Consider the following 21,402-nt stretch of genomic DNA (forward strand, 5'->3'; position numbering starts at 1 on the left):
GGCCCAGCCCGGGGGTGTGGCTACCCGAGCATCACGCATTCCACAGACACAGGACCACGGACCATGACAGAAGTAACCTAGTCAGTTTTGAAGATTAACAATGGCTAACACTGAGCAGTGCTGGTTTGCTAACACTGGAATATTTCTAACATTTTGAGTTATTTTCCAGTGTTAGCAAATCAGCACTGCTCAGTGTTAGCCATTGTTAATCTTCAAAACTGACTAGGTTACTTTTAAACATATAACACTGTCAAAAGTGTTAATTTAACACTCAACAGTGTTGTATTTAACACTCAGAGGTGTGGACCTATATAGACACTCTCTAGTGTTAATTTAACACTGGAGATTTTGCTGTGAACAGACAAAAAAACCCCATGAGGTCAGACACTGATATAAGTTAATGATTAACAATTTCTTGTTTGATTATACATGACGCTGTTAGAAAGTGGGATATAAGTGAGGTAATAGCCTCTGATGTCGAATGTGTAGATGTGATGATTTCATGCCATCTATTGCTATGCGGGAGCTTGAAGTGGAGAGGGTGAGCAGTTTTAGATACCTGGTCATCCACATCAGTGAGGACCTCACCTGGTCACTGAACACCACACAGCTGGTCAAGAAGGCTCAACAGCGGCTGTACTTCCTGAGGAGGCTGAGGAAATTTGGTATGTCGGCCAAGATCCTCATCAGGTTCTGCAGCTGCATTGTGGAGAGCACATTGACCAGCTGCATCACTACATGGTACGGCAACACTACTGCTATGGACTGCAAACGCCTGCAGAGAGTGACATTAACCTAACCGGGCATTTGTGTGTGGCAGCAAAGAATGTGAGTATTTCACAAGTTCAGGCATGCAACGCTACTATCAATATCACTTATGATCATTTCCAGCTGCATAGTTTTATTCCTGGACTCTAGTAGAGTAGCTTCGTCTGATTCACAGTCAGAAGTTATCCTTATTTATTAAATACTATGACTTTGTGCGGTCTGTCAGTTTATCCTCTGTCTGAAACAAGCTGCTTTAGCTTCTGCTAACTGGCTGCCTCTCACAAAATGCACAAACGAGAGTTTTGAACAGCAGGTGGGTGAGGCTTCATAGATATAGATAGCTGGCCCTAATCCTAATGGTATCATACAGAGCCAAGGGTAGAAAAAACTGTCTGAAACACACCAGTCAAAGACGTCTGAAGTGTAATGGATCGCCTATAAGCTTGTTTTAAAAAAAAAGCAGCTGATTGTGAACTTGTTTTGCTCTTTTACTTTCTTTGACTGGATCTTTCAAAGTGGTCAGAGGGATCTAAATCAATAATCTTCCATTACAGGACCACATTTTAATATACAGGTTACCTTTTGCTGTCTTCTTCTTTTCCTTCACACACCTCTCCGTTTCTCTCTCTTTACCCCGGCTACCTTTCTCCACCGTGAGCTGTCAGAAAGTACGCAATGACCGTGACACCCCGGTGTGCGTGTGTGTTTGTGTGTGTGTGGGGCCCAGGCTTCAGCTTTCTCATTATGATTCTAAATGTATCTGTCTGTCTAGTCTGGATGAATTAATAGGTTCCTTGGTGGCTTGGCTCGACACTCAAACACACACACACACTCGCAGAGCCACACATTGTTTGTCCAGCGATTCGTGCCTCAGGTTTGTTAATTGAATGTCTGTGTTCATGTAAGCGACCGTGAGAGGCATTGAGAGGATGCCACGGTGCATTAGGAAGACAAGCTGTGTGTGTGTACGGGTGTGCACCTGTGCGGGTATGTGTCTTGTAAATAGGATAGAATCCAGGGGACCTTGAACGCAGCCACTCCTGAGCTTCTAGCGAGACAAGACACAAACAAATCCTACAGAGGCGAGAAGGCCGCAGGTGTGTGTGTGTGTGTGTGTGTGAAACCCAGAGAAGCTTAATCACAGCCTGCCCTTGTTCCTCTTTTCTTACTTTGTCCACTTCTTTTTCACTTTCTCGTCCTCATTTCCTTTCTCTTTACTTCTCTTTCCTCTTGCCCTTCAGTTCTTTTGCTTTTTTCCCACCTCCCTACTCCCATTTTCAATATTCTCCTATTCCCATTTTCCTGTTTTCTAACTTGCTTATCTATGTGTCTCGTTCTTATCTTTTTCTTATTTGTCTTCACTTTATATCTCCTACTTTTTGTCAGTTATTTACCATTTTTCTGCCTCATTTTTCTCATTTTCTTTGCCATCTTAATCATCCTTCCCTTTTTAAAAATCGTTTTTGTTTTTATCTTCCCACTTGTCCCACCCTTTATCATTTCACCTTGCACACTTCCTCTTTCTCTTATTTCTTTTTTCTTCTCCTGTTCATCTTCCTCTAACTGTAACCTGACAGGTACAGTGCAGATCTTTTTCTCAGTGCTAATAAGTTACAGAGGCACAACTAAAACTGCTGGATTTGGACAAGCATTGAATGTTCTTTATTTCTCCTCACTTTTCCCTCTTTCCCTTTTTTGTAATTAGTTTTCATGACTTTCTTATTTTTAATTTCTATTTCTTTCTTGCTACAGTTGTTTGATTTCAAACTGCTCTTATTTCTTCTTCCAGGCTACAACTGTGTCATTTCCATTGTTCAAATCTTGGTTTTCTTTCTCTAGACTGCTCTCATTTTCTAATTTCTTTTTGTGCTCAGCCTCCATCTATCTTCCACTTTCTCCCTTTCTTTCCCTCTACCTGTTTTTTCTTCCTCTGAATCTTTTTTCTTTCTCTTGTGTTATTCTAGCCCTCTTTTTGTCTTTAGTATCTTTATTTTTTCTCTTCTTCTGTCCTCCACTTTCTTTTCTTTCCCACTGTCATCCACTCCCCATCTTTTCTCTACTCCAATATCTTCTTCATCTCCCCTCCTCTCCTCTCCTCTCCTCTCCTCTCCTTCTCATGCTTTGCGGTTAAAGCCACCAGGGGAAGTTCCACTAACACATCCTTACACATTCACATACACACATTCAAAGAGTCTGACTCCCAGCACTCTAATGGCCCCATTTAGACAATGTGTCGCATCAGCAAGTCGTATGGCTGAATAATGAGAAGAGGAGGAGGAGAAGGAGGAGGAGAAGGAGGACAAAAGAAGATGATTCGTTTTCCACATCACTCCATCCAGGCAGCTGCTTCACCGTAAATGTTGTTCTGTTACACACACCATCAACGCTGTGACCCTGCGAGTGTGCGTGTGTGTGTGTCCATTCATCCGCACTACATGCTGGGCTGTATGGTCGTTGAGAAAAAATATGGCCTCCGGGGATTTTGCTGAAGCTCCTGTGTTATGTTTATGATGCGGCGAGAGAGAGAGAGAGAGAGAGAGAGAGAGAGAGAGTAATAATATACATTCATTATATCTCTCACCCTCAAAGAAACTATTCCTTGCTCTGTCTCTCTCATGTATTACCCAAAGATGAAACTCACACTTTCTCTTTATCAAGTGAAATACACACACACAAGACTGAGAAATCTGATTCTCAGTCTCCCAAACAACAGGCATCTGCACTGTCTCATAAGTGATATATACTCCCTTTTAAACTCCACACACACTCCAAGCAGAGGTCTGACAGACAGAAAGTGCAGCTGTAGCTTTTTTTTTGTTTTTTTTTAAAGTCATTGCCACCTTGTGTTTTTCACCACCAGCTGTTCAGGAGCTGATTGGGATTTATGAGCTACATTAACATTTTATATCTTATTTTATAATGTTTGTATTTTCTGGAGACGTAAAGATTTTTGCAGAGTCGGTTGTTTCCTTTGTGCGACACTGTCTCTGGTACTTGTGATGAATAACATAAAGTTCGTTTTTGGTGACTTACACTGACAATTTGCTTCCTTACTGGTATGTTGAAGGGCCATATGGCTGCTTTCGCATAGCCCATCAACTGCAAACTGCATATGCTTTACATTATTCATGTCTACTTTCCAATGTGTTGTAAAAGTTTTAAAGTTTGCTTCCAGAACATTTTTTTCGCCCTCATTTTACTGTAAAACTGTTGTTTTGTGGTACTGCAGTTGAAAAATGTTTTTCTAGCTTCTCTAGTCATTAAAAAGAAGAACATTTCCGTGCAAGAAATGCCTAAATTTTCTGTGTTATATTCACAGATTTGTTCCATGCTCTTTCTATGTCGCTCTGGGAGTTGGGGGGGGTATTTTCCAACCACCAAAATCATGAATGCAGAACAGTTCAGCAGCCAGCCATCAATTCTCAGATGTCAAAATGAATTGAATGCATGTTCATTACCACTTAGTAGTAAGTGACAAAAAAACTACAGGCAAGATGGATTACCTACTGTATCTCAAGTAGCTTTTTTTTTTTTAAGTCTCTGCATATGATTTTCATACATTACTGATATGAGCTGATGCCAGTGTTTTTGAAGGTTAGAAAACTTGCATCAGTCTTGCGTGGTGTACCAGAATTACAAAGTAATGGTGTACCAGATGATTTTTTTGTTTCATTTTTGTTTTCCCTTTGCTCTTAAAGCCCTCAAAACCCACAAGAGCATCAAACATTGTTTATTTGCATATTTTATGGTAAACGTGCGAAAAACTAAAACATCTGTGAGCTGAATTGAAGAGTCACAATGTTAAAGTGTTTAAATGATTTTGGACGGGTTATAGTTGTAGCATCATAAACACCCGCCTCTCCTTTGACCAAAATGATCTTAAACACAAAGAGACAAATAATATTCTGTATCTCCAGCACACGTTGTGATTTTACTCCTAAACATATCTGTTGGAGCTAATTTGAAAGTCGTCATGTTTTGCCTGCGTTGGACATAGAGCAGTGAATTTAGCTCATTTTTACGCCAGTCTGATGCTAATTTATTTTGGTGTAAGTTAGAAGACTGAGAATAGTCCCTGTAAGCACCAGTAACGATCACTAGGCTTTCAGTCCCACAGGTCTAGAGACCAGTTGATGACCCCCTGATGACCTCCAATTGCTATGGAAAAAATGTATAATCCCCAACTAGCTGGCAAGTGGTTGCTGGAAAGAGTGTACTGCACCAAACTCATAATGTACTCTCTGAGCGTTAGTGATACTTTCACTACTAATTACCAATTTGTGAGGCAAACCAGAAACTAGGAACGCTCCCCTTCAAAGTAAGTTGTGCCTTAGAATAGAATAGAATAAAATAGAATAGAAAGGCAGCACGGTGGTACGGTGGTTAGCACTGTTGCCGCACAGCAAGAAGGTCCTGAGTTCAATTCCACCATCAGGCCGGGGTCTTTCTGTGTGGAGTTTGCATGTTCTCCCTGTGTTTGCGTGGGTTCCCTCCGGGTACTCCGGCTTCCTCCCACCGTCCAAAGACATGCAGCTTGTGGGGATAGGTTAATTGGATAATCCAAATTGCCACTAGGTGTGAATGTGTGAATGAAAGTGAGTGCGAATGGTTGTCTGTCCCATGTGTTAGCCCTGCGACAGACTGGCAACCTGTCCAGGGTGTACCCCGCCTTTCGCCCTATGACAGCTGGGATAGGCTCCAGCGCCCCCCGCGACCCTGAAAAGGATAAGTGGATGGATGGAATAGAATTCAACTTTATTGTCATTGCACATGTCACAAGTACAAGGCAACGAAATGCCCTATTGCTTATTGAATGCAAACAGTTTGTTTCTAGTTTGTCACACTTTTCACAGTTTGCAGTGTTTGCCGCTCTGCACACCTCTGCACTGCATACCTGTGACCTTCCAGTAACCACTTGCCAACTGGTCGGGGAATGTAAATTTTTCCCTCGTGGCCGGTGGTTGCCTCACGGTTGCTGACAGGTGTCTTGGCCTGTGTGACTGGGGCCTCTCTTTTTCATGCAATACTGCATTGACACATTTAATTGATCATCATGCTGGATGACTGACTTGATGACTAATTGCCTCATTGATCTGTTGACTGGCTAACAAGCTACATCCAAACTGGGCTTTTCACAATGCTGGCAGCAGTGCAACAATGCAATAATATGCATGTGTGAAAAGCTGTTATTTAGAGGTGTATTTGGCTGATTTGTGCCCTTAAATGTCTGTAACAAGAAGAGGAAAAGTGGTGCGCCCCTTTTCCATGTTTGTTTGTTTGGATAGTTCAGATTTAGAGCATCACATAATGAAGAATTACAACATCAAAGTACAAACCAAACAAGCTGCCGAGAGACAAAAATGCAGCGTTTAGTCACAAAATAAGCAGGCAGCAAAGAGGATGAAAAACTGAAGCACGGCCTTCATCTTGTTAAATACCAAAAAGCAGGAACTGAAAAGCTCTCTGAATCTCCCTTAAATAAAATGACCCCTAAAAGCTCTTCAGATGCTTTTAAAAAGCCCTCTGCTGTGAGCAGCAAAGAACATGTGTGAATAAATCCAACGTTCACTAGTTCAAATGTTCTGATGACTGATAAAATAGAAAAAGATAACTGTGAACCTGATGCTTTTTTTTTTTAAGATTACATCACGTTGTTTCTTTTCTTATATGTCAAAGATGATTTTGAACACATGGTAGATCTTTTCATTGTGTTGACTGCCTCATGCATTTGCCCACTGCAAGCTAACTCGTTTCTACTGCACCGTTGTTCAGGAACCAGAAATTGCCATTTTAATCACATGTGTCCGCTAATTAACATGTCAGACTAATACAATGCTGGACTCTCATTCACCAAAACTGAAGCACAGACTTGTTGGAAGGGCTGTACCACACGGCAACCATATTTATCACTAGCACACAGCTAGCAGCTACGCGTGTCAGTCGAAACACTCACTATTAAGCCTGAGGAAAATCCAACATGAGTGAGTTAAAAAACAAAGTTTAGTCCTAATGCAGTTATTAAAAAAGGAGTGATGGGCTCTAAAGACAAGACACATTTTTATGCCACATTAAAACACATTTTTTTCATGGTCTAAGTTGGATGTTTTAGCACAGGCACCTCAGGGGAATGACTCCCTTTTGCAGCCTGTCTCAAGTGACCGTTTGGCACTTCTTGTTGGCTTCATTTTCAGCACCTAGGCTGATATAACTGAAATAAAACAGAGCAAACTGATTTATTTAATATTTTGATTTAACAAACAGAAACTGCATCTTCTGTCTTCTGTTATACCGCATCAAATTTGATGAGAGTGCATTTCTCTTTTACATGTGATCATTAGTTCTCTTTTTAACAGCTTTGACTGATTTCCAGATTTCAGATGCAGAGTGGGAGGACATGTTGGAGGGCTTTGATGAGCGGAGTTACCTGAGCGCTCGGCGCTGGAAGCCCGGAGACGACCCGTACACTCTGTACGCTTTCAACCAGAGAGAGAGTGAACGCATCCCCAGTGATCGAGCCCTGAGAGACACTCGACACTACAGGTACAAAACCACAGAGTGCAGTATATAAAACGAACATGCACAAGTATAAATGACAACACACAGAGAAGTCTGACACAATACAACGTGTGTTGTGTTAAAGACGACAGACGAGCTTGAGAAAGTGCAGATTCTTTGTAGCAAAATGTTTCTGCAGCACCTGAAAGACAAACCTCTGGAGGAATCTATTTATTACAGGCAGACTCTACAGAGTTATGTATAAATCTATCACAAGTTTGCATCCCTGCATAAAAGGAGAGCTTATCACACAAAACAAACTCATGTTGCCTGCAGGCATAAACAAACACATCAACAAACACACAACAACACCACAGATCAGCTTTTAGTATTACAGGTATGTGTGCGCACATAAGCGCGCACGCACCGAATTAAAGCAGCAACTCCTGGAGTTCGTAATGAATCCCCTATCTGTACTAAAACAAATTTAGATTATGGAACCAACACGTTTTCATAGAGAAACCACCAAATTACAATCCGCCTGTCCGCTAAGAAATTAAATTAAACCAAAATAGAAATCCTCTTAGCAGAGCGCCGTCTTCCTCTGTTGGAAAGACGCTCAGCAGGAAGATAAGGAGCTTGCCGCATTGACAGCAGCTCCCTACTTGTATATTTCAGGAGATAAAAACTTCCAGGCACTTGTAGAAGGCGTTCAGAGGTCCAGTGTTGTTGGTTGAGATCGTGTGGGATACACAAACACGGCTTTTTTGCTGAGATTCTGTTTCTATTAGGCTTTCAACAACAAAGCCACGTCTTTGCATTGATATATAATTTTTTTCTTTTTACAATTTTTTTTTTTGAGTTTTGTTTCCTGGGTTTTTCTCACCCGGCCATAATTGATGTGCCTAGAAAGTCTGGGAGCAAAGTTTATCCACCCGACGTAGTTTCTAATGATTAACCCACACACTGGGTGGTCTGTTTGCTCCTTGATTTCAAAGCAGAACCAGCATTGCATCTAGTTTGCAAACTTTCTCTCGTGCTAAAAAAATAGTGCAAAATCTCTTTCTGACTGACGGAAATAACATTAAGTGAAGAAAAAAAAGCCATGCCAATGTTGAATCTGTCTTCATTTTAGATCAAAACAGTAAGTACCAAACTGCAGTACCAAAAGTTTTTCAGGAGTCTCTAAGCGGCAGTGAGATGCACTGGATCCACCTGAGTTGTGCAATATATCTTAGATCTTTAATTAAATCAGGGAATAACAGAAGCTGTGGGAACATAAAATGAAAAATGGAGTGAAAAGGATTTTTTTAACAGTTTATATATAGATTTATAGGTTTTTGCTTTCCCACCCCCCCCCTCTTTTTCCTAATTGACCTCAGTGACATGGAACTCTAATTATTGCTCCAGACCACATGGTCCCATAAATTAGACAGCATATCAGCTTCTTAGGTCCTTATGTAAAATCAAGCCTTAGAAATCTCGGTGTCGTATTTGACAGCTCGATGTCGCTCAAGCAGCATTCTAAGCAGCTGGTCCGAAACTGTTTTTATCATTTACGGAATATTTCTAAACCCAGACTAATGGTATCAAAGCTTGAACTTGAGATGATTATTCATGCTTTTATTTCTTCTCGTTTAGACTACTGTAATGGCCTTTTTACTTGTTTTAACAAATCAGCCTTAAATCGTCTTCAGACTGTGCAGAATGCTGCAGCACGTCTCTTAACAGGCACCAAGAGAAGATCGCATATCACTCCAGTCTTGGCCTCCCTTCACTGGTTGCCTGTAAATTTTAGGTTTCATTTTAAAATTTTAGTTCTAACCTTTAGGGCCCTACATGGTCAGGCTCCTCAATATTTATCTGACCTGCTGAAACCACATACATCTTCTCGGGCTTTAAGGTCATTAGATCAGAGACTGCTGGTGGTACCGCGCACTCGTTTTAAAACTCGTGGTGATCGGGCCTTTCAGACTGTGGCACCATGGTTGTGGAATTCTCTCCCACTGTCTCTTCGCTGCACGGACTCCATTGATTCTTTTAAGAAACAGCTGAAGACATTTGTATTTAGAAAAGCATTTGATTAATTTCTTCTTATGCTGTTTTATAGTTTTATTGTTTTACATTGTTTTATTTACTGTTATATTGTTTTTATATTCCCATTTCCTGTGTTGTAAAGCACTTTGTGATTTTTATCTGTGAAAAGCGCTATATAACTAAATTTTACTTACTTCCTTCAAACATCGGGGAAAACTTACTTGATAATGGATAATGGATTTGAGTGTAGCTTTAGGTCATGCCCTTCTATGCATCCAGTTGACAAATGTTCAACATGCTACTTTCTTCAGACATTCGTTATGCTGTTTAAGCTCCTTCAGCTTGCTTAAAGTGTGTCTACAAGCTGCTTTGCAACCCATCTTCATCCCAGTTCTGTTTTGGTGCTGCTCATGGAGGGGCGTTGATGTCCCATACCACAAAACATGATTACAGATCGCAATCCTTTTCATTTTTTTCATGATTTTTTTTACTAGTATATGTATAGTATATTACTTCGTAGTATATGAAGTACATGTCCAGCTTGAACATCCGTTGTCCTGTTTTGCACATGTGTATGTGAGCCAGTGTTTGCTGTGTGATTAACCTCCTAAGACCCGAACTCTTCCACAGCATGCATTTTTAATTTCTCTTTGATATTTGGGCATATTGGGGCGCGATGAATGTAAAAACAAAGAATTTTTTACCTTATTTTTGTTTTTAAGAAAAATGAGAGCCACATATGAGGATATTCGTTTAAAATTTTGATAGAACAGTAGCAGTATAATGTCCTTGTAAGTGGATATCAGGCCCTTGTAGAGCAAAATTAAGTAGTTTGGTCTAAATTACCCAAAATGTGATGTCCACATATGTGGACCCCAGGTCCTAGGAGGTTAAAGGTTACAAGGCAGCTCATGGTGACCCAGCTCCCTAAGAGGAAGCTGCATGTGGGTGTTTGTTGGGTGACTGTTGGTTTTGGCAGTCGTGCTGAACATGGTCATGTCCTGATTGGTTGCTGCTGCTGTGGCTGATGGTGATGAGCACAGCAGGTTACAACCTCACAGGCTATAATCTGTTAGCGTAGCCGGCATGTACATCACTGTGTGCGGATGTGTTTTGACGTGTGATGAGGAGATTGATGTCTGACTCAGTCATAGCTTGTCTGCTGCTTCCAACACTGACTGTGTGCGCGTGTGTGTCTGTGCACAAGTGTGAGTATTTCTGAGTGTTTATCCATATGTGCACGCTAATGTGCGTAAGTGCACATTGTGCCGATCGTTTGCATCATCTGCTGTGCTACCGGAGGAGGGAAATTCACTGTCGAGCTGACATAAGGCGACTGAGAAATGTGTGAGTTGTGTGTCTCATTGTGTGTGTGTGTTAGAAAAGTGAGAAGGATGTGTAGGAAGGGGGGACCAGGGATACGCTTACACATTAATCTGTTAGCAGGGAGGTAGGGGGCTGATGGTGCTCATTTATCTCATATAGGACAGCGAAGTGTGCGTGTCTGTCTGCACGCATGTGTGTGGATGGGGAGGGGGGTTGCTGTTATGTGATTATCTGTTAACTCAGTTACCTTGTAGCTGTAGATCACAGGAGCACTTGGCAGGGGAAAATGAAGGCGCCTCATCCTCTTTTAGGATTGGAAAAAAGAAGAAAAACTGCAGTAAAATCTTTGACTGTAGCTACTGAGGTATTCTTAGAAACACCTTCTTTTCTACTGCAGAGTCATGGAGGTACTTCCTACACCTTGGCAGGGTTCCCAAGAGGAACTATTTGGCTTAAATTAAAGGTGGTGTGAGGGCTGGTGGGAAGGAAATTGGATAAGACAAGACAAGCGGATATGGGAATGATGCAGCTGGGAACTGCGTGCCGTGTTTGAATGTTAACCTTATCTTAGGTGTTTGATTCAATGCCAAATATTTTCTGTTCTCACCTTTCACAAAAATAAGCACAGGTTTAACAACTTGGAGGTTTTGATACCATGGTGATGTATGCTTGTTCCCATTACTTCTATGTGCAGAAATGTAAAAAAAAAAAAAAAATCCAAAACAGACAAGAAAAGCATTTCCATTTTGTCTAGTGAACATATTTATATGTTCAGAAATATTTCTGCTTATGCTGAAAATCAGTGGCCCCATCTAAAGAAACCAAGTCCAAGGAAATTGACTGACAGGCCATCTCTCTAAAGAAGCAACTCAGCAATGAACCTTGAAAGCTAAATAGAAAGACACAAAACCAAGAAGAATTTTAGATTACCACTCTAAAGGAAAGCACCAGAAGCGAAAACACAGCAGGTTTAGTGAAGCTGCTTCAGGTCTGTTATTTTCCCAGTGGGGGTAAGGATAAGCTAAAGATTAGAGAAGCAAGCTTTTGACCTGAAGATGCTAGGTTCCATATTGCCTGCAGGCTTGGAGAGATCAGGAATCTATAAGATCCGTAACCCCTGATGGTAAGACTGTGGCTGCGACCACAGAGATGAATGCAGTGCAGGTGGAAATTGTACGATTTCCGAGTTTGTGTATACAGGGGGTAAATGTGTCGGCAAGAGAGATGCAGTTGGTAAACTATAATAGATGATTACTTAATATATGATTGCAAGGTGATGGAGTGGTTAGCACTATTGCCTCACAGTGAAAAGGTCCTGGGTTAAAATCTGGGTGCTTGTAAGTACCCCACCTCTTACCCCGGTCCCAGCTGGTTGCAGCAAATGGTTGCTCCTCCCTGAGCCTGATTCTGGTGGAGTTTTCTTAATGGTAAAAGGATGTTTTTCCTTCCTGGTGTCACCAAGTGCTTGCTCAGATGCGGTCGTGTGATTGTTAGGGTTTTATCTCTATTATTGTAAGGTCTTTACCGCACAGGATAACGTGCCTTGAGGCAACAGTTGGTGTAATTTGGCATATATAAATAACATTGAACTGAAAAGTATTTTTGAGGTTGGGCTGCTTTCACCAACAATGCCAAAGCCTAGCACTGAAAACTAAGGCTACTCAATTAGCCCTAATCTTCAATTAACCGGAAGGCAAAAAGCACAGTGACAATTATTTCATGATCTTGAGTATTTAACATCATTAATTATGAACTCACTGAATTTATTAAAAACGTAATAAATGAAAAATGTGGTGGCTGATTCAGTTCAATCTTTGACCAAAGTCTGCCTTGGTAGAGCCACCTATACCTGCTGATCTCTTCAGCAGGATGTCTGCAGATGCAGACATCCTGCTGATCTCTTCAGCAGGATGTCTGCAGATGCAGACATCCTGCTGATCTCTTCAGCAGGATGTCTGCAGATGCAGACAGGGGCAACAAGAGGCCAAGGAAGCAGCTGACTTAGCCCAAGTTGACACCATTGCAACCACGAGCTTTTCATCCTCGAGGTTTAAAAAGGGAAGCTGTGTTCTTTATTTATAAGGTTTTTAGCAAAAACAAAAAAGAAAGAGGTCACAAAACAGTTGCAAAAGGGTAATTGTTTCATTCCTGTTATCTTATTTTCATAATCACTAAAAGCCAAAATTATAATTGAAATTAAAATCTGATTAAACAGCCAGCTCTACTGAAGGTAACTCTGGGCTACAGTGTGGTTAGTATATTTTATACATTAATTTTGCAGCTGTATGAATCTCACATTGATCCTCAAGCTGTTTGTTGTTTGTGTCTGTGCGTTGCAGAGTCACTGCATTAAGAACAGTGGTGTTCAGGTTGGTAGGGGGTCCAGAGAGGTGTGGAAAACAATTTCTTTTGAAGCAGTGTTTTGTATATTTATTTATTTGTATTTTTGAAGGGAAGGCAGGATGTCCAGGTTGTTACTGCGTATGGGGGGAGTGCTTCTGTCTCTATCTTGTGTTTGACGGTGGAACAGTGGAGTGTATGCAAGAGGAAAGAAATGAGAAGAGAGCTACAAACAGCTTAAGCAAAGATAGGAAGATAGAAGAGAGAAGGTGATAAGAGAAAGAGGAGGAAGAAAAGTCAAGTGGAGATTAGGGAAGGGAGAGAAGGGGAAGTGGTAGAGGAGGAGACTATAGGGGAGATGGGGGGAGATGCCACAAGCTGCTGAGAGGAGAGATAATTGCCACATGCAGAGCTGAGGAAGCTGTGTATGTGTTGGGGTGTGTGTGCTTGTGTGCGTGTGTGTATAAACCACTCCACTTCAGTGCGCTGCTATTATCTCGGTGAACAGGGGAACCTCCCTCTGTCTGCTCTCCGGCAGACAGTCTATAAGCCCAACAGCCGCTTCGCTGCAGGGATTAGATCCAAGTAGGGAGACAATGGGCTGATACAGTACAGGGAGGAAACATGTCCTACAGTTATGCACAATAGGTTGATATGGCAACAGGAAGTGTGTAAGAAAAATGTTTTAATGCGTGAGTAGACAACAAAAAGTGATGTTCAGTGCAAGACAAGTTGTTAAAAAACAAACTTTTATGTATTGAAGAAATATCGAAAGCACTTTTATCAACATGCCATAGAGAGAAATATCATCTGTATATACTGTCTCACTATCTTCAAATGCAGAAAATATGCATAAATATATTTTACACATTTTGTTCCACTGACTTCACTTTTATACACTATTTGTCAAAACTATTCGCTCGTACGCCTTCACACTCATTTGAGCTGAAGTAGCATCCCATTCATAATTCATAGGGTTTAATATGATGCCGGCCCACCCTTTGTAGCTTTAACTCTTCTGGGAAGAGTTTAGGGGTGTGTTTATGGGAATTTTTGCCATTCTTCTAGGAGTAGTTTCGTGAGGTTAGACACTGATGTTGGACGAGAAAGCTTGACTTTCAGTCTCCACTCTAATTCATCCCAAAAGGGTTCTGTCGGGTTGAGGTCAGGATTTTCTGCAGGCCAGTAATGTTCTTCCACATCAAAGTTGCTTATCTATTTCCTTGTGGACCTTGCTTTTTACACTGGTGGGCAGTCATGTTGGAACAGGAAGGTTTCCATCCCCAAATTTTTCCCGCAAAGTTGAGAGTATGAAATTGTCCAAAATGTGTTGATATGCGAAGCATTAAGAGTAACTTTCACTGGAACTAAGGGGCCTGAAAAACAACCCCACACCATAATACCCCATCCAACTTTACATATTCATACAAGTACCGTTCTCCAACCGCTAAACCCAGAGTCATCCATCAGATTGCCAGATGGAGAAGCCATGAAGCTCTCTGCACACTGTTCTTGAGCTAATGTGAAGGGCACATGATGTTTGGAGGCCTGTAGTGGTTGAATCTGCAGAAAGCTGGCGACACCTGCGCACTATGCACCTCAGTATCCACTGAAAGTGGAACTGTGTGTGGAACTGTGGAATATTTATTAGTGAGGAAATTTCATGACTGGACATGCTGCACAGGTTCATGTTTTGTTTTTATTTATTTTATTTATTTTATTTTTTAACCAGTGTTTTTCTATATCACAGGAAGTATTTTTATTTCTTTTTTTTCTTTTCTTTTCTTTTCCTTTCTTTTTCTTTTTTTTCATGCGTTTTAGGTTAAAAGACCTCACCATGTGGTTGAAAGAATGTTGGAAACATTGTTTGGCTGTCTGTTGAATATCCTTTCCTTTAGTTTCTCACATGGAGCAGCTTCCTTTAGATTTTTCGTACATGATCTTTTTATTAATTAGAACAAAAAATAGAAACACAAAATACCAAAGGGCTGATTGTTTGGAAATTAAGTTCAACATGCAGGCAACAAAAAGTGTCTGAAAGCATTTTGGATGCAGAAATGCTGCATTATACTTACATTGCAGTTTTGCTGTTAAACCATGACCATTTTTGACTATGGACACACTTTTACTGTTGCAAAGGTATTTTTTGGGTTTATTTTTGCACAAGACAAGATTTATTTAAGTATTTTAGGTCAAACTCCTGCACGTTTGCTTTATTTTGTTACCTGAAAAATTTAAAATACAGTATTATGACAAGCCCTCTGCTGTCTTGGAAGGAGTTACAGCCTCCTCTTTAAAAGGTCATCCTCCAACTCACCCATTTGGTCATTGCCCTCTTGTCTGTTATGTACTTGACACAAACCGTCTTTGGTGATTACTTTTTTGTTAGTTTATCTTCCTATTTCTATTATACTCATTTGTCTGTGCTGTCAGTTATCAGGCAAGGCCCTAGGGAGAAATAATGGTATTAAAGTGGTTCCACAGTCAGCCACATTGAAGCTGGTGTAAAAACATTAAAAATGTGTAAAACTATCATCCTTTCTGTCCTCTGAAGCACATCTGAACAACACACACTGCGTAGCACACAATTTGTCATTTTCTTTGTTTTGCCTCAGTGGAAGATGTGATAACGCTCCAGTGTTTTGTTGTTACTGCTCCAAAATGGAGGCATCTCTCCTGCAACCAGACAGTGCTGCAGGGAGAAAAAACCCAACAGTCCATTCAGTCACTTACTAATTATTTGATTACATTTTGACCCTGTGATGCTCAAACACTTATTACTAACTAGATCATGCAGTCGTTCAGCACTGCCCTGCCTGTGCGTGTGAACGTGTGTGTTACATGTGCACACTGGCGTCAGTGTCCTTTCACACTCAGTCGGCTACTTAGTCATATTTCCATGAATCACAACAAGCAGCTAAACATTAATCACTGTATTAGCTCTGGTGCCTCCCACGCTAACACTTGTCATCCTTCTCAGATCACAAGCCTCGAAAATACACAAAGAAAAAATCCCTCTGAACTCTGACACTAAATGATTTTTATTATCTCTTGTCAGGCTTGCTTATTTGATTACCTGCTCTGGTGATGAATGATCAGAGTCTGGTATCAAAAGCAGATGGAAGAAACATAAAACAACCTCGAGGCTCACATTTTCTTTATATCGATGTTCTACGAAAATGCTTGGATGTGGAGAAAAAAAAATACAGGTCTGACCTCCAAAAAGTATAAACACCACCCACTGCATTACTTTATTTGCTTCTTCCCAGTAAGCACAGATTTGGTGATTTGTAACACATTAGATGTCTAGACTTTTAAAGTGGAAGCACTTGACTATAATATCATCAGTCTTCTTGCAGACCTTCAAATAACCGCCTACTGGTTAGATTTATTGGTCATTCATGTAAGTCAGGTGGTGTGTCCATTGACAAAAAACTGAAGTTTTCTTGTTGATTGAATATTATCCTTTCAACCAATCAATCGAGTTTACAGAGGGTTGATGTTTTTGTTGTTGGCATGAGTTTTGCACTGGACAAATGTCCCTGCAATAATAGATACAGAGATAATGCAGAGACAAACACAACAATTATATGATCCCCCCCCCCCCCCAAGCTCTTTGGCGACTGTGGGAAGGAAAAACTCCCTGTTAACAGGAAGAAACCTCCAGCAGAACCAGGCTCAGGGAGGGGCGGCCATCTGCCGTGGCCGGTTGGGTGAGAGAAGGAAGGCAGGATGAAACACATTCTGTGGAGGAGATTAATAACAAGTACTTGTTATTTAAATTATTGTAATCATTAGGTTGCAAAGCAAAGTTACAGATGTTGTACATTTTATGCTGGGTAACAAAAAAAGTATAAAAGAATGAGTATATAGTTTATTTATAAAAACCTGATTTTCTTGATGAAATGTGGAGGATGAGTTCAGTAGCCGCACAGCCTGAGTGTGTTAAAAAGCGTGGTACTAGGGTGATAAGTCCTTTTCCTACTCCTGGCTCCTTATCTTTCCATCTATGGTGTGTGTTTCTTGTATGGTTGTGTCCCAATACAGGGAGTGCAGAATTATTAGGCAAATGAGTATTTTGTCCACTTCATCCTCTTCATGCATGTTGTCTTACTCCAAGCTGTATAGGCTCGAAAGCCTACTACCAATTAAGCATATTAGGTGATGTGCAACTCTGTAATGAGAAGGGGTGTGGTCTAATGACATCAACACCCTATATCAGGTGTGCATAATTATTAGGCAACGTCCTTTCCTTTGGCAAAATGGGTCAAAAGAAGGACTTGACAGGCTCAGAAAAGTCAAAAATAGTGAGATATCTTGCAGGGGGATGCAGCAGTCTCAAAATTGCAAAGCTTCTGAAGCGTGATCATCGAACAATCAAGAGTTTCATTCAAAATAGTCAACAGGGTCGCAAGAAGCGTGTGGAAAAACCAAGGCGCAAAATAACTGCCCATGAACTGAGAAAAGTCAAGCGTGCAGCTGCCAAGATGCCACTTGCCACCAGTTTGGCCATATTTCAGAGCTGCAACATCACTGGAGTGCCCAAAAGCACAAGGTGTGCAATACTCAGAGACATGGCCAAGGTAAGAAAGGCTGAAAGACGACCACCACTGAACAAGACACACAAGCTGAAACGTCAAGACTGGGCCAAGAAATATCTCAAGACTGGTTTTTCTAAGGTTTTATGGACTGATGAAATGAGAGTGAGTCTTGATGGGCCACATGGAAGGGCCCGTGGCTGGATTGGTAAAGGGCAGAGAGCTCCAGTCCGACTCAGACGCCAGCAAGGTGGAGGTGGAGTACTGGTTTGGGCTGGTATCATCAAAGATGAGCTTGTGGGGCCTTTTCGGGTTGAGGATGGAGTCAAGCTCAACTCCCAGTCCTACTGCCAGTTTCTGGAAGATACCTTCTTCAAGCAGTGGTACAGGAAGAAGTCTGCATCCTTCAAGAAAAACACGATTTTCATGCAGGACAATGCTCCATCACACGCGTCCAAGTACTCCACAGCGTGGCTGGCAAGAAAGGGTATAAAAGAAGAAAAACTAATGACATGGCCTCCTTGTTCACCTGATCTGAACCCCATTGAGAACCTGTGGTCCATCATCAAATGTGAGATTTACAAGGAGGGAAAACAGTACACCTCTCTGAACAGTGTCTGGGAGGCTGTGGTTGCTGCTGCACGCAATGTTGATGGTGAACAGATCAAAACACTGACAGAATCCATGGATGGCAGGCTTTTGAGTGTCCTTGCAAAGAAAGGTGGCTATATTGGTCGCTGATTTGTTTTTGTTTTGTTTTTGAATGTCAGAAATGTATATTTGTGAATGTGGAGATGTTATATTGGTTTCACTGGTAAAAATAAATGATTGAAATGGGTATATATTTGTTTTTTGTTAAGTTGCCTAATAACTATGCACAGTAATAGTCACCTGCACACACAGATATCCCCCTAAAATAGCTAAAACTAAAAACAAACTAAAAACTACTTCCAAAAACATTCAGCTTTGATATTAATGAGTTTTTTGGGTTCATTGAGAACATGGTTGTTGTTCAATAATAAAATTATTCCTCAAAAATACAACTTGCCTAATAATTCTGCACTCCCTGTAACATTACATGTTTCCAAAGGGTTCTGATCATTTCACATGTTTCTGTGAGATCATCCACTGACGGTTGTGTGGTGGTGATGTAAATTTGTTTCTGTTCATCAGTCTTAGTCAAATAAACCAGATTGCATCCAAAGTCTACCTATTTTTTTGCTCACTGTGTGCAGCATTGTAATTCTAGGAATCATGGCTTCAAACTAAAGCGTCTGAAGCCCACTTGTTATTCTGAGCAAAGATGAGTTCTCTCAATATCGAATCCTGGCTCAGTTACAGGTTTTGAGGGGGCAGTTCATAGCACTCTCAAACACTTCATGGCAACTGGATCAGTTGTACCCAAAGCACGATCGGGCAAACTAAAAGACCTTGCACTATCAGAGGATCAATAACACAAACATTGTTCACTAAGATACAAAAAAAATCACCTTCATCTCAGAAAAAAGATTTACTAAATAAAGAATGGAAGAACTTTGATGGTTTAATAATGAGGAATAATTGATATAAATGTTAGATTTCATTTGCAAGAGATTCGCAATTTGCATAATTTTATTGTATATTAAATTATATATGCAAAGACATGCAGTTAGTGGGGTTAGGTTTCTGGATTGGTGCAAAAGGTACCCCGCCTCTCACCCTTTGTCACCTAGGAAGGCTCCAACCCCCTTCTGACCCTGAATTGGATAAGCGGGAGGAGGGATGGATGGAATAAGTTATATTCATAACGATATTATATTTTATTAACTGTAACTCTGTGTTATAGTCACTGAGTTATTATTCTTCATTAGAAATATAATATTGTTTCTTTCATCATTAGAAATATCTACACAACATTTTTTCCCCCCTAATGTTAGGCTTTAAGTAGCAAAGATGCTAATATGCACCACATGTTTTAAAGTACTTTGAGGCAGGTTCCTGTGTCCTCCAATGTTCCCAGTTTATCCTGAATTCCAGTCCAGGATGTTCCCCAGTCAAAAAACACCAGTGGTTCCTCTTAAGTGTGCCACTGTTTACACTGGGTCTAACGAACAGCACAAACCACAGCAGAAAGCTCTCTGTGAGGCGAGGAAATCCCCTTGGTGTATTGTGGGTAATCTGCTGATGTGGAACCTGAGCTGCGAAGCACCCCGGTGCTCTACAACAGCGCAGAGTGACAGTGATGCTAAGCAGCTTTACCACAGCTAGCGTCTCAGCTAACCGTCCTGCTCTGTCTCTGAGATGAATGTGTGTCGAAACAATCACCGAGCAGACGACATTACAAGTGTATTTGCTCTGATACCTGATTAGATTTGTTTGACTTTTCTTTAGCCTCTGTGCTTTTGGATTCTGCCCTTTTTTTTTTTATCCCAGCTGCTGCTTTTCTTTGGCATCTTTTGCTCTGTTGATGAGTGCAGAGAATTACGGGGATTTACATTATGAGAAAAATACGCTGCATGTTTGAAACATGAGGCAGAGCTGCGCCTTGAAATAGACTGATGGTGGATTTGAGTGAAGCTCTGATGTCTCATTGATTTCACCTCTTAAATCCACTTTTCAGCTGTGAAGGTGAGATGCAGAAGAAGAAGAGGAAGCAGATTAAAAAGTTTTTAAGTCCTCGTATATTTTGGGCATGAATGGTAAAATGTAAAAAGCCGCCCGGTCTGAAACACACAGTGGCTGGTGTTGTGTTTTGCACTGCTGCATCTATTGTGTTATTTTAGTGTTTCATGTCTCTCAGATAAAGCAAGCTGAAGAAAAGTGTTGTAGCTATAAAAGTGCTGCGTAAATCTCATCACAACACTACAAGTTAAGCCAAAACTGATTATATCTTCTGAACCCCCAAACCCATCTGGAGGTTTGGAAGATTATAAACAGGAAGAAGGGAAATCATTACTAAAAGATTAATTGCGATTATGCAATAAAAAAATAACTCTTTCCTTTTGGGCTAGGTTAATTAAATTGCTTGTTGTGCAGCACTACTTTTGGGTTTAATTGTGCCATAGAAATAAACTGACTTGACAAATTTACTTGATTTAAGTCAACCAATGGGGGATGCAAGGAAGTATACCTTTGTTTTAGGTCATTTGATTCCCAATCATTGGTAGTAGATTACAGTGGGTCCAGAATTTGTGGGAGTACGTTTGGATACATATGCTTTTCATATCAGGTACAAATGGTTTGTTTTCAGTTCTCAAACTTGTCAGACTCTTTGGTTGGTTCTCACAAAAGAACAAAAAAGAACCGTAATTACCCGTGAAACACACACACACTGATGGAGGCAGTTCTATGCATGTGCATAGAGCTTTCTTTGAGCTTAAAAAAAGGATTACATAGAATGTGATCTTTTTGGCTATTCCTCCTTAACCCAAGTGCAGAAATACACAAGGGTGAGCCAGAGGATCAAGCTGAGTGACAGTTTGATTGAGCTTTTATACAGGTGCAGTGCTTGATTGGAACACAGGAGTCAGGCACTGGTCAATTCAGCCATGGTGGAAGGCTAGATGAAGGATAGACAATGAAAATGATGAGCTCAGCAGGAGCTAAATGGAGGAACCAATCAGGAATAGGGTCTTATACATAATTAATTTGCGTGCAAGATAAAATAGTTCATCACGCTGTGAGGGGTTGGAACATAATGACCTAGGACTGGAAGAGATCTCAACACTCTGGCTGATCTGTAGATGGAAAAATGAAAACCTGACGACAGGATTGCATCGATAAATGTACAGTTCAGCCTGGCCTTCTTGTGACCTGCACACCAGTGTAACCAATCAGTATTAAAAACAAATTAATTTAATTTCATGCTCTGAAATATGGTAATTATGATATTATTTGATAGTTAACTGCAGAATTTATG

At 40.8% G+C, this 21,402-nt stretch overlaps 1 protein-coding gene across 2 annotated transcripts in view; it reads left to right on the top strand.

Moving 5' to 3' along the window:
• Nucleotides 1–21,402, top strand: part of galnt14 (UDP-N-acetyl-alpha-D-galactosamine:polypeptide N-acetylgalactosaminyltransferase 14 (GalNAc-T14)) — a 252,867-nt gene that overhangs the window by 37,893 nt on the left and 193,572 nt on the right. For both annotated transcript variants that reach the window (XM_026142694.2, XM_026142693.2), the window contains exon 2: nt 7,139–7,308. In XM_026142694.2, the coding sequence (XP_025998479.1) occupies nt 7,139–7,308 (170 nt within the window). The remainder of the gene's footprint in view (nt 1–7,138; nt 7,309–21,402) is intronic.

Source organism: Astatotilapia calliptera, chromosome 15 (genome assembly GCF_964374335.1).
Source record: "Astatotilapia calliptera chromosome 15, fAstCal68.1, whole genome shotgun sequence".
Taxonomy (NCBI): Eukaryota; Metazoa; Chordata; class Actinopteri; order Cichliformes; family Cichlidae; genus Astatotilapia; species Astatotilapia calliptera.